At 41.4% G+C, this 13,732-nt stretch overlaps 1 protein-coding gene across 5 annotated transcripts in view; it reads right to left on the reverse strand.

Annotated features, from left to right (window-relative positions):
* The window catches only part of LOC148836563 (uncharacterized), a 72,967-nt gene that overhangs the window by 7,219 nt on the left and 52,016 nt on the right, over positions 1-13,732 (reverse strand). For 4 of the 5 annotated variants that reach the window (XM_088912734.1, XM_088912736.1, XM_088912735.1 and 1 more), the window contains 12 exons: positions 12,159-12,266; positions 11,762-11,943; positions 11,490-11,553; positions 10,388-10,462; positions 8,991-9,098; positions 8,277-8,384; positions 7,113-7,184; positions 6,387-6,521; positions 5,311-5,418; positions 4,454-4,609; positions 3,799-3,906; positions 1,753-1,887 (listed from right to left, as the gene is read on the reverse strand). In XM_088912734.1, the coding sequence (XP_088768860.1) occupies positions 1,753-1,887; positions 3,799-3,906; positions 4,454-4,609; positions 5,311-5,418; positions 6,387-6,521; positions 7,113-7,184; positions 8,277-8,384; positions 8,991-9,098; positions 10,388-10,462; positions 11,490-11,553; positions 11,762-11,943; positions 12,159-12,266 (1,359 nt within the window). The remainder of the gene's footprint in view (positions 1-1,752; positions 1,888-3,798; positions 3,907-4,453; positions 4,610-5,310; positions 5,419-6,386; positions 6,522-7,112; positions 7,185-8,276; positions 8,385-8,990; positions 9,099-10,387; positions 10,463-11,489; positions 11,554-11,761; positions 11,944-12,158; positions 12,267-13,732) is intronic. The other variant, XM_088912739.1, reaches the window with a different exon arrangement.

The raw sequence follows: 13,732 nt of genomic DNA on the forward strand, positions 1-13,732 counted from the left end.
TATTAAGAGAGCCTGCAAAGTCTGCATTTGAAAAAAAAAACATAATTATGAGATCACAGTTCATGAGTCCAAAAAAAAATATGATGGTAAGTCAATACATCATGCAAATTTGTGAATTATCCCCCAAATACACTTCACAGGTAGAAAAAGTTGTTATCTTTGACATAGCCTCTTTGCACATCCATTTCAAAAAGTGCATCCCCCCCAGCCATTGGCTCAAGGAGGCGAGTACTTATGCAATCAAGTTTTTGTTTTTTCTTTGCAGTTTTTGCTGATATTTAACTTCTTTCACACGTAAGAATGGTCAGTTTGAGCATTCAGATTTGATTTAAAATACTCACTTTAAAATATCTATACATTAATTGTAATACAACAAAATAGGGCATTATTGGTACTGGCGTCCCATCCAGAGTGTAACCTGCCTTGTATCTGTTGCTTACTGGAACAGGCTCCGGCTCTCCAATGACCATGAATTGGAAGAATGTATGAATGGAAGGGACATCAGTGGAAGGGGATGAATACTTTTGCAAGGAAATATGCAAGGAAGTTGGAAATTGTTCCATGAGTTTTTGGATGGCTTTTTAACTAAATGATGCTGGCTGGTCTCTGCCATGATTGTCATCCCTCCACTAGAGGGCGCTCCGACACTTTTTGTATTTTAGTTTTATTATCACTTTCACCTGCCCCTTGTTCCATCTATTATTTAAACCGTGTGCCTCCTGTTTTTATTCATGTCTTGTCTTGGATTAATCACCTGGATTTTGGATTTTGGACTGCGCCCTGATTTCCCTTTTGGACTATTTTGGATGTTTGCCTGTGCTCCCCCCTTGCACCTGGATCACTGTCGGCACTGCCCCCTGTTCGCCATCCCTTCTATTCCTCACCGCGTTTTCCCCGTAGTCCTTCTCCAGTCACTTCCGGATTTTACCGTCTGCACAGGGTCCTAAATTACACACTTCATGGGAGTCAGGACCGGCTCCTGTTACAGTCTCCTGCCCCTGCACTTAGATTTCATTCACAGTTTATGATCTGGACTCGAAAAGGAATGGGAAGAAATCCCCTCAATATAATGCACTGCTCCCACACTCTTGTCTCATGTGGGCATGTGTGGTGGTACATGATTGCAGAATGTAGCAAAGCACAAAACGCAAAACACACAACCTGTGAAACACTTCCTGTGTATTCCACTTTCAGACGTTTGGGTTATGTTCCCTTCTTTCCACATTCCACATTGAAGTGGGTGGAAGTAAAGCCTTTTGGTCCCAGAGTATTGTCATCATCACTTTCTTGACTTGGATATGCCTTGAACTTTCCTGCTACAAATGATGATGTTTAGATTTTCACATGTTTTTCATGATGATGCACAATTGGGTGTAATCCTGGTGTCCTGGCCAGATTTCCCATTGGCCCTTACCAGTCACGGCCCCCTAATAATCTCCATCTAGGAATTGGCTTCATCACTCTGCTCTCCTCCCCACTGATAGCTGATGTGTGGTGAGCGTTCTGCCGTACTATGGCTGCCGTCGCATCATCCAGGTGGATGCTGCACATTGGTGGTAGTGGAGGGGAGTCCCCATTACCTGTAAACCGCTTTGAGTGGAGTGTCCAGAAAAGGGCTATATAAGTGTAAGTAATTATTATTATAATTGATAGAAAATTCAGAAATTTATTTCCATATTGACTTATAGAAGTTTTAGGTGCCATTCTTTATTTTTGTACACTTTTGATCTCTTGAAAGCCAGATGCCCTCACCTTGCATTCCAAGTGATCCTAAGAGGCCAGGGGGTCCTTTGGGACCAGGGGGTCCAAAGGGACCAGGGGGGCCAGGAGGTCCAGGGGGCCCTGGGATCCTGGGGTCACAAGAAGGAGCTGAGGCACCTGGGGGACCTTTAGAAAAAGTTTAACAATTATAAATATATGTGTGCAATCAGATGAAGAAGGCAGGAAACTATTGTGTAATTATGACCAAATACAGTATATAAATCCGTAGACACAGCTTAGAACAGAGAGCTGCATTCTCATGCAATCTGCAAAGGAACAAATAAACACTAATCCCACACTGAAAATTAGAAAGAAAGAGTACAATATATGTTAATGGATGTGGAGACTCTTCAGGTGAGTATAGGAGAGATGGAGATAGTAAGAATACAAGGTGATAGTTGCTAAAGGGTGAGTAAAAAAGGACATAGTTGAATGGAAATCTGAGGGACAGAATGCAATAAGAAGATTCAACTCCATGATAGGGACAATTCTGCATGAATCTAGATGTTTAGATGTAATTTTTATATTGATGGAAACAAATGTGAGTTTCCACTCTGAGTTTCTGAGGCCTTACCTTTGTCATCTCTTACAAGCCAGGACTGAAGGCCCTTCTTCGCCTCTTCAGCCAAAAAAGTCTGCCCTTCCTCATCATTTCATTTTCACTTTCCATTTCTGGTTGCACATTCAACCCACTGCGCCTATGTCCCTAGTCTCTATTCATCGATTCATCTCTCCTCTTTCCACAGTTCTCTATTTCACTTTCCCTGAAAGAGTGCCCCCCTCCCCCCATCGCTTATACTCACTCTGCTCTGGAAGTGGACAGAATCAATCTGCACTGGGTCTGGGCCTCCTCATTTATAGGCCTTGCCATTCCTGGTGCCCTCATGAAACCTGGGAGCAGGTGATTCTCCTTACCTATATATACCCCCCCTCCATCAGTTGGTGTCCAACTGCTGTGGGGACATCCCGCAACTCTCAAGCTAGTTGCTGCTAGTGCTGCCACTTGTTCACTGACTTGTGTTCCATCATCTGCATCATACATTCTCATTTACTTTATTCTCAATCACTGTTCCTCCAAAATGCTGTGGTTTGTGTTTGTCTCTGGTTTCCATCAGGCTAAAATATATATTTTTTTGTTTAATGATGGGCTGTTTAGAATAGTGAAAAAGGTTACCATTCATTTAGCTTTCATTTTAAGGAGTAATTTAGTCCTGAGCTGGGCCATTTTTTAATTGATAAGAAATAGGTTCTCTTTTCTCCTACATGGTATTTGTGCCTTTGTTGTAGGGTGTTACGGGTTAGTGGGTTCTGTTTTTCTTGGTACTTTAAGAAAGAAGGGCTCTGAATCTCTAAATAAATAAATATTATTTTTTTAAGTTTACTGCCTGGTTATTATGTTGTTGACTCACTGTACCGGACCACAACACGTACTTATTAGTGTTCCACTCTGCTTTCCTTAACAAAAGGTGGACTGTAATTTAGAATCTGCTTGCACAGAAAAGCTGGTGTCATTTTCCCACTTCCAACTTCCCTTTATTCACACTTCTAACCTGGTAACAATATGTTACAAATAGAAAGTTTTCGAATAATGTTATGGTGATGACATCTGCAGAATAAGAAGAGGTCATAAAATGGTCTTGGAGCACATTTTTATAAAAGGGCAAAGTGAGAGTTTAAAAAGGGAAGAGGACAGAAACACCAGGGAGAAAGAGAAGGGATGGTGAAGAGATCTGATGAAAGCTTTTGTAGAAGCAATGGTAGCTTCCAGCAAAGCTATCTTTAAAAAAGGTTTCTAAAGAAGTTAGAGCAGGGATCTGTGTCAGCATGTAATCTGCAAAGAATACATATATACATATATATTCTGTTACTGTTCCAGGTGCCAATTTAAATATCCATCATAGGGGCTTTCTTGCAACACATCAGCTGTGTCATATTGTATTGTTTCAACAGCTGATAAGACAGAAATATATTTGACCAGATATCAATTTCTTGATATCCATCAAAAAGCAGTGTCAGCAGGAGGGAGGGCAGACACACCTGGGTCTCCCGGGAATCCTGGGTCTCCCTTAGGTCCAGGTATATCGCAGATGCCAGCAGGGCCAGCAGAGCCATTGCGTCCCATACACCCATCTGGTCCTCTTTCGCCTTATAAGATAAGATCACTTTCTTGGCCATATACAATCTCTTGTATTAGGAATGTGTCTTTTCACATATCACAACTTGCTCTCCATGAGACACACAGACAGGGAGAGAAGCTTGGGGTCAGAGTACAGGGTCAGCCATTTATATGGCGCCCCTGGAGCAGTTGGGGTTAAGGGCCTTGCTCAGGGGCCCAGTGGAGTAGGATTCCTCTGCCAGTCCCAGGATACAAACCGGCAACCTTCCAGCCACAAGTGCAGATCCTTAGCCACAGAGCCACCACACCACCCAAGTAAAAAAGGTGTACAGTCCAGAGGAGACCTTGCTGTGGTCCTGTGATATGTTCAATGTAATATCTTCTTCTCCTCATACTTTCATATATTCACCATTTGACCACACAAAACTTTTTCTGAACAGTAATCAGGAGCTGGTTACGCTCCTAGGTTTGCCAAAAGTTGTTTTGAGAATTTTGACATCAGACAGTGCGTTTTTGAACCCTTGCTTAGCTTGACACTGAGTGCTTCATCACAACAAGTTGAAGACTTAATATTACCTTTTAGCCCTGGTGGACCACAACTTCCTGGAGGTCCAGGAGGGCCTTTATAGCCTCTAGGGCCTTGTTCCCCAGGTGGTCCAAGTCCACCATTGTCCCCTTCGTCTCCATTATTTGGTAATAATGGTCCTGGGCAGCCAGGAATTCCTCGGGGTCCTGAGATTTAAGGATAAAGCCTTTTATACTGTAGATGCACAGTCTTTCTGATGTCTGATGTCATATAATGTTCTCCTCAGCTAAACCCAAAATAAAGCTATAAGTGAAACCTAGCATCTAAACTTCAAATAGTCAAAATTGCATACAGGTAGCACAAAACAAGCAACACTCAAAAAATGATATGTTGCTGCAAGTATTACAAGAACACTGCACACTATTGCAGGAGTTCAATACTGAAGGAACCTGACAGGCAATATAGTTAATGTTCCACCATTACGTGGTTAAAATGTTATCATGTGATATCCCATTTAACCTGCCTGGTCAATTCTGTTTCTCAATTAAAAACACAAAAACTCCTCTAATTATGAACCAAAGGTTCAGCTGCTTTTCATTTAACATCCCTCCAGCAGGTGACTCTGCTCATTTACCCCAGGGCCTATTTCGCAAACATTTTCAGCCAGTGATCTACTCATATACAGTATGTGTTTATGTGGTTGTAAATTTATTTCTGCCGTTCAGTGTTATACATTTTGCTAAATTGGGGTCTAGTGAGGATGCAAGGGGGCTAGTTGCATTTAAGAAGGAGGCATGCTGCTGAAAAATAGACAACACATAATGCAAATATAAATTCCCTATAAACACAGAAATAAAAAATGTATTCAAGTTTGTAACATGGTGGTAATGGAGGTTATAATTCTTACCTGGTAACCCATCTCTGCCAGGGCACCCCATTTCACCACAGGGGCCACTTGGACATGTCCCACAGAAGGATCCTGGACGGCCAGGAGGCCCAGGTGGGCCCAGGAGACCTGGGGAAATAAGTGTCAGTACAAACAAATCAGCAATGTGATGATTTACAGGAGACAAAGCTGGCATGAAGAGCACAAGACAGACTTCAATTACATTCCACAACTGAACTCTCCAGATCTCTGTGCTACTGAAAATCAGTAGAATTGTAAGAAGTGGTGCAGTTCAGTGCAATATACCACTTTGCCTCATAACAACCGGAAATACAGATGCAAATCCTAGACAAATGATCTACAAATATTAAATCCTTGTGGGATAAATGCCATGATTTGTTCTTCTTACAGCTCACAGAAATCCAAAAGAAGAAATCAGACAGCAACTATATCACCCTGCTACTCACAACTGGCAACCCACTGAAGCTAAGCAGGTGTGAGCCTGGTCAGTACCTGAAAGAGGTGTTAGTGGGACCAGTAGGGAGTGCTCTCCCTGAGGTCTGTGTGGGTCCTAGTGTCCCAGTATAGTGAAGATGCCATCCTCCGGGTGAGATGTAAAACCAAGGTCCTGACACTTTGTGATCACAAAAAAATTCCAAGGCTTTTCTCAAAAAGAGTAGGAGTGTTACCCTGGCATCTTAGCCAATTTTCACATTGGTCTTTACCAGTCTTGGCCTCCTAATAATCCCCATCTATGAATTGGCTTCATTACTCTGCTCTCCTCCCCACTGATAGCTGATGTGTGGTGAGTGTTCTGGTGCACTATGGCTGCTGTCACATCATCCAAGTGGATGCTGCACATTGGTGGTGGTGGAAGAGAGAACCCATTACCTGTAAAGAGTTGGGTGCCCAAAAAAGAGCTATGTAAATGAAAGTAATTATTCATAATATTAAATCCACTTGTTGGTGTGATTCTTAATATTTAGTCCAGTGAATGTATTTTTTTTATTCTTCCTGCTCAATTGTTGACAGCCCATTAAGGCTGCCAGCACATATCTCTGAACAAATCTTGAAGTGTGTGGTGTCTCAGATACTACCTGGGAGGCCAGCGGGCCCCTGCTGGCCTTTGGGGCCCGGTAGAGAGACCCCTTCATGTCCTTGATCTCCGTTATCACCTTCATCGCCCGGAATCCCCCTGGGGCCAGGGGGACCAATCTGATTTTCACATTTAGCTGAGTTCAGAAAAAAAAACCAAATCAGATTTGATGACTTACAACAATGGATTGTAGACAGTATAATCAAGTGCTTTTAAGTCCATTTCCATGTACACATCTCAAAACATTAGTGGTACTTGAATTTTCCAAGAAGGTCTATCAATAATGTCAATTAAATGTAACCTGCACAAAACAAAAAAAAACTGGAACATGAATACAGCCGTGAAGGACACCAGAAGGACTCTTTCCTAGGCCTATCAATGACCCAACGAGTGCAATAACTATAATTGCAGCAGAACCCTGACTGATGTTTTTCAAACAGGTTATTAATGGTCAGGAATTCATTTACACATTTTAATGGAACCTTTCTCTAAATAACAAAAGATTCTAAATGTGTCTGGAATGACCTACAACTGAACTATCCAAGGTGGGTTTTTTAAAACTATTATCAGTGGAATACTTCATATAGGCCAATTGTTTTAAAAATGTGGAACGATGGTTGCAGTACTTTGCAAATGTGGTGCCTTCTGTCAAATTGCAGTTCCTGTGAGGCCTGAACTATTGCTATCAGTGCTGTTAGTGACTCCTGCTGTGGGCCTAAAGACTGACCTGGAGCACCCTTTTCTCCCTTTTGTCCATCCAGCCCATCAAGACCGTACAAGCCCGGGGAACCAGGTGGTCCTGAATGTGGGAAGAATAGAAATAAAAAGTGTGTGGCAGTAGACAATCAATCCCAACCTCTTTCTATGCTGTTGAAGGGGGAAATCAAGTGGATTAGAAGCTAGTGCAGACACAGTGAGGTCTTTCCTGCCATGAACAGGACAAAAAAACTGAAGTAATCAAAGTCCAGTAATAAAAATGAACTCTTGCAACAGATTAAGATTCTCAATTTTCTATATCACATTCACACCTTTTCACTGCTGGCTTCAACAAATTAGTTGGTCGTTTTTTTAACTGGCACCCTGGGCACTGTCCTCTTAGATTCCACTTGCAGCATCACACCCTTGTTTGTGGCCGATCATGCCTGGACTCACATTGTCAGAACACTTTAGGATTTTGACCATTTTAATGATAAATTCACCTTGCAATTTTTTGATTGCAATTAACGGTCTGCTTGCATGTTTGTTCAAGTACGAAGCCCTTAACTTGTTTGTGTACAAGGCATTCCCTTCAGGATAAATAACTGTGACTGTTCTTGTTGTAGATGTCATCAGAGAAATGGTTTACCTTGCATGCGCAAAGTAATGAAAAAGTGGGAAGTACATTACCAGCTTTGCATTGCTAGTATTTCTTCTGAACTGCTGAAGTAGCTCGTACTGAAAAACTGAAACCGGAAGATTCTATATACATTTGCATTGATCCCAAGGAGACTTGAGACATATACAATTGCGATTCAATCCTATTAATTTAGGATAATAAGTGGACTTGAAGGTTGTGGGTTCAAATCCCAGGTCAGAGACTGGGTTTTTTGTAACCTTCACGTGAACCGCTCCTGTAAAATACCCAACTGTATAAATGTGAGCAAATGTAAGTCGCTCTGTATAAAAGCATCAGCCAAATAAAACAGTAGGTAGTAAATATCATTAACCTTTGAATTCATGTACTTGACTCACTGTATGTAAGGTCTCAACAGAATTCTAAATTCAATCAACAGCAAAAATCCTCCTCAAGGACTCATCAGGGCTAAATGGGTACATTTAATGAGAGGTTAAGTATAAAAACTATATTGTAGAGATACTATAGATAGAATGGATGGATCAGACTTGGCTCTACCTCTGAATCCTGGTGGTCCAGGGCATCCCTGTGGGCCTGGGGCTCCAGGGAGACCTGGAGAGCCATTCAGGCCCTGCTGACCCTGTAGACCTTTCAGACCTTCAGGACCTTGAAGGAAGAAGAACATAAACTCCCATTAGCCAGGATGAGCATTTAAAGAGTGTGAATGCAACACTTCTTCACTGTATGGCTAGCTGAACTAATTTTGCATAACACATGAAGAAACAGCAAGATGATACTGTACTGTAATATGCCAAGGTCAGAAGAAAAAGGCTTAGATCATAAAATAATTGCATATCTCACCTGATTGTATTTGCTCTTAGTAATGGCTCTGATTTCAACACTAGTTCATGATGAACATATACAAAAATATTTTAATTGCCTAACACAGTTCAATTCTGTTCTTTGTGAACTGTTTTAAAACTAAAATATAAAAGCTGTTGTAGCTCCATTCATTGGGAGGTCTTCAGACCTTTATTCTTAGATAAAAAACAATTTGAATCAATATTAAAAGGTAGTTTTAATCAGAATTATTAATATCATATTAAAAGATACTGATTATTTAATCAGTAAATAATAGAGTAGGGTAGAGACTGCTCCACAGAGGGTAGTCACACAGGGTAGAGACTGGGCCCATAACAGATATCCTCTCTAACCTTACTCCTTATTTTGTCACATACTGCACAAAGCATAAATCCAGTGAAGCTTCTGTACCTGGAGCGCCAGGATTCCCTGGCTGTCCTTTTAGGCCTGGTTTTCCCCGATTTCCGGGATGCCCTGCAAATCCTGGATCGCCCTTATGTCCCGGCACACCGTTGGGAGCTACAGCAGGAAAAATACAGGACTGTGAGAGAAATGTACAAAACAGCACCCAAAATACATACAGCATGTCAAACATTTGTACCAATAAAAACTGTATCACAGAGCACTCAGTATATTCACTGTATATCAGTCTCATATTTACATCAGTGAAACAAACTTTATGCCTATTGAAATCTTCAATTGAAGACTGAAGTCACAGGTATAGCATATAACACTGCCAAATATTTATAGTATAGAAGACATTATTACATATAATAATTTATGATGGAGTAGAGTACAGTATATAACCATACGGAATGGCAAATCTGAGAAATACAATCCTAAAATTAGGAAAATATTAGAGGACAAAAAGTTCAGTTTATTCTAATTCTAATCTGTGATTTTGACATTTAATTTTGTCATGTGTAAACAAACTTCTGAAGAAGAGCTCAGAAGTCACATGGGGCATTCAATTCAGGAGCTCTGTAAAAGAGATCAAACGATGTCACACTCACACAAGAATGCAAACGGTGATGCTCAAAACGGCCAGGATGACACACAAACTGCAGGGGTGTTTGTCCATTCAGTTTGCAACCCAAGAGGCAGGTTAGCAACAGAATTTGTTAGTGTGTGACATTGATTTTAGACTGAAGCAGAAAGCATATTGATAATCAGAACCCGTGCTGATGATGATGTTTTGTACAGTCTTTGTTTTTGTAGTAATTCATATGACATTTGGCAAAAGTACAAGAGTAATGGGTTAGCCATGTCTCTTTCTTTCATTTTAAAACCATGCTGCTTTATTACAAAGGACATTAAGGTGAATTTGTGTTTTGTTTGTCAAATACACCTCACAGGTGGGAAAACTTCTTTATTAATCAAAAACAACTTCCATACACATCCCCACACTTTTGTTACTGCTTCACAAGGTTTTGGGTGCCCTTCTAATAAACTGATGTTGCTGGACTGGGAGCTATTCCTGTACTGCCACCTGCATATCATTCTCATCACTGAAGTTCTGACCTCAGAGAGCTGACCATAACTATGTGAGCAAGGGCAGAGTCTGACTGTGCTGTATGCTGGAAAATAACAAATTTCAACCCTGTGAAATTTAACTGGTGGAAAATTCACCCATTTATATTATTGATTGACTTACATTTACATCCTCTGGCAAGCTTTTATATGGGCCACAGAAAACATTTTTATCTTCATTATCTTTTTAAACGGCCAGGTTTTTGTAGAGCCGATCAGGTTTAAGAGCTACCTTTGATTTCTCTTCTCTTGTGTGAGATGGAAGATATACATCTTACCGAGAGGAGCTGGTGTTCCTGCTTGTCCCTTTACCCCGGGCAATCCAGGTAAAACAATTGTAATTCCAATTTCACCTGTTCATTCAAAAACACTTTGTTACCTCTTTCATGAGTCCATTTATTATCATAACAAGCATTCAAAGGTCAGCCTTTCTTAAATCAGTCCTTCCCTATCTTTCTTTGGCTTAAAAAAGCCTCAATTACTGTTTCAATACTTTCAATACACAGAAATGACACTAGATGCCTTCTGGGAATAAGTGGTGAAAGCTTAATAAAATGGGTTGAAAAATGAAGAACTGTGGTCTCTGGCCGATGTTTACATTAGTGAATCCCAAAGAAGAATTCCAAAAATCTAGTTGTTCCTTCAGTGCAAATCCAAAATTCAGACACAAATAGGATGCCCTGCTACTGTACACGTGAGAATATTTCTGCAGCTGGCTTAAGGACCAAGGCTGGACAAAAATGGAAATAGGAACTCTCTATTTGTAGAGTAATTAGAGAGAAGGAAGAAGGGGCAAATGGAACCATGGGATGCATTTTTGTAGCAAAAATATCAGAAGACAAAGACAAAAGAATAATTGTAGAGTCTGACTGGTGTTAACAACAGTGAACAAGAAACCAGGGGGCCTGATGCAGAAATGTAATTGTAAAAGAAATGAAGTTTTGTTATTTTAACCTTACTGCTGGGTTCTAAGCCACTGTGAAAACTACACAGTGCTAACAGGAATCCCTAACAATTGTGCTGACGAATCTCCAGGTCATAGAGCACAATTGGTTCAGTTCCACTGTGGGTTGCACTGGAATTAGTCAGCCAGAGCAGAGCCCTTCAACCTCACTACGGGCAGGTATAGGAGTAGCAGGCTGCTAAATGGCTTGATGGGTAGACTAGTCAGAGGAGCCTGCCTGCACTTCCTCATTCTCCCCTTGGGGGTATGGGGATGTCACTTTGAGCACAGATGTACAGTCACAATTGATGATTCTAAATTGGGTGGGTATAAATTGAAAAAATAGCTGGAAATTCTAAATTAAAAATAATTTCCATAGTAAACAAATGACCCCAAACTCTAAAAATTCAAGAATGAATATTGCTAGTCAGTCTTACCTTTTATGCCCTTAGGCCCACAGCTCCCATTGGGACCTGGAATGCCTTTATTTCCATAGTCCCCCTATACACAAATACCAACCAGAGACACAAAGACACTTAGCTGACAGAATAATACACACAGTTCAAGACTAAACTCAACAGATAAAATCCACCACACTGAAAAAGAAAATATGAATATTTAAAGAACAGTATGAGCTAAACTAATCTTTTATGCTATGAGCAGCACGACACACAGTCAGGTCTTTGCTCTCTTCTTTAATCGCACATACTTTAGCACCAGTTTCTCCTCGGGATCCAGGGACGCCCGCCAGACCAGGTGTCCCCGGCATGCCAGGCATCCCATTTTGTCCGTCTTTCCCTGGAAATCCACAAGGTCCCTTCTCAGTTCCTGGGGTGCAAGGCTTTCCATCAATCCCAGGCAGCCCTTGAGTACCAAGCTCCCCCCTTTCTCCTGTGGGGCAAGTGCAGCACACAGGATTAGTGCAACAAAGAGTGCAACATGTTTCTTTCGACCTGAACACATTTGAAATGCCCATTATGGGAGGATGACAGCTCCTTAAGTAAGATAATGAAATGACAAGAAAGTCTACTAAAGGAACAAGGGTGACTTCTGGCCCAGACCTGGTGCTTGTCATACAGTATGTACAGGTGTGGTGTAACACTCACCCCGGGGCCCTGGAAATCCTGGCAATCCTGGTGGTCCAAGGTCCCCAGGGGATCCTTTCACTGGGTTTACAATGACTTTACCTAGGCAGCCTAGTGGACCTCTACTACCTAAAGAAACAAATCATTGGAAAAAAATAAACAACTGTTTTTTACCAATTTCTTCAAGAAGAGTAATGGTATTACATCTCAGACTGAAATAACACAAACAAAATAACACCATATATACTGGACATCACACTCTTATCACCCTGCGCACACATTTTCCAAACATTAAAGCACTGTGCACAGATTTAGCATATTTCTTTTACAATTTTTTTTTATTCTCCCAAACACGATAAAATAGAATACAAAAAAGAAAACAGCAATACCCACAGATTTTGGATACTTGACAAGTGTTGGATATTGAGGTCATTTTGCTCAATGGGCTATTTCGAATGGGCTATAAGTACATTATACAGTATGCATGTGAGACTGTAAATAATTATGTTTGATTGATTCCTAAAAGTCAAATACTCTTGCAATTTACTGTTCTGACTGTTTCTGATTGTTACAGCAAATTAAGAAAAACCCAACTTCCTACACTTGGGACGAAGAATGATACACTTTCTTGTTGTGCTTAGCATACTAATTGATGGGACAAGACTGTCTAGACTTTACAGAAATCCATTTGTTATGACTGATGGAAATGTGACTGTGTGACCGTCGCTGTTCCGCCCGGGCTTGTGCCCTTGTCGCTCCACCCCGCCGGTTTGTCCCACAACACCTGTGGGGCGAAACCGGGTCTCCGGTGTAACGCAACAGGGAACCTGCCGCATGAGCTAAAGGAGACCTCCCTCAGCCCAGGCTGCTGAGGTCCCTGCTATGCGCAGGGAGGGCGAAAACGTCACTGTGTCCGAACTAGCTCCGTTACACCCTCCCCTGCTGACTTCAACTCGGCGAAGGACACTCCTGTCCAGGTCACGGCACCAACGTGACCGTCACGGTTCCGCGCGGGCTCGTACCCTTGCTGCTCAACCCTGCCGGTTCATCTAGGGGAGCTGCAGGCAGCTGAGGTCCCTGCTACGTGCAAATTTGAACCCCATTTAACATCTGGGCACACCTGTGGCATCTAGGGCTCAGAGACCAGTGATCAGACACATGCTGGTCCAGGCTCTCTAAGAGCAATAGGACAGAAGCCCACAAGGCACAACTCACAGATGAATAGCCTGTTTTGCTTTCAATGGTGCTACTTATTTGTGAGTACAAGTCTCACTGAAACCACCGTGTTAATCAATTCGACCAATGTTAGTCAGCATAATGCATTTACACTACTTATCTCATGTCAGTTCAATAAAATGCCCAATGATTAATAATGATTGTTAAATGATTTTGCAGTTTTCCTAGATTTATTGCAGTTTTTTGTCTCTTTTTATGCTCAGCACATTTGTATACCTAGTCTGTATTATTTTTTCCATTTTTGGCGTAATAAGCACTCTGAAAAACATTTAGTCTTATAGCTTTTGCCACTTGCTTGACATTTGGCAAAGCAATTCCCATACCATTCTTCTTTTTTGTGCGTGGCATGTCACCATTGG

This window comes from Atractosteus spatula, chromosome 4, assembly GCF_055471065.1.
Source record: "Atractosteus spatula isolate fAtrSpa1 chromosome 4, fAtrSpa1.hap1, whole genome shotgun sequence".
Lineage (NCBI taxonomy): Eukaryota > Metazoa > Chordata > Actinopteri > Semionotiformes > Lepisosteidae > Atractosteus > Atractosteus spatula.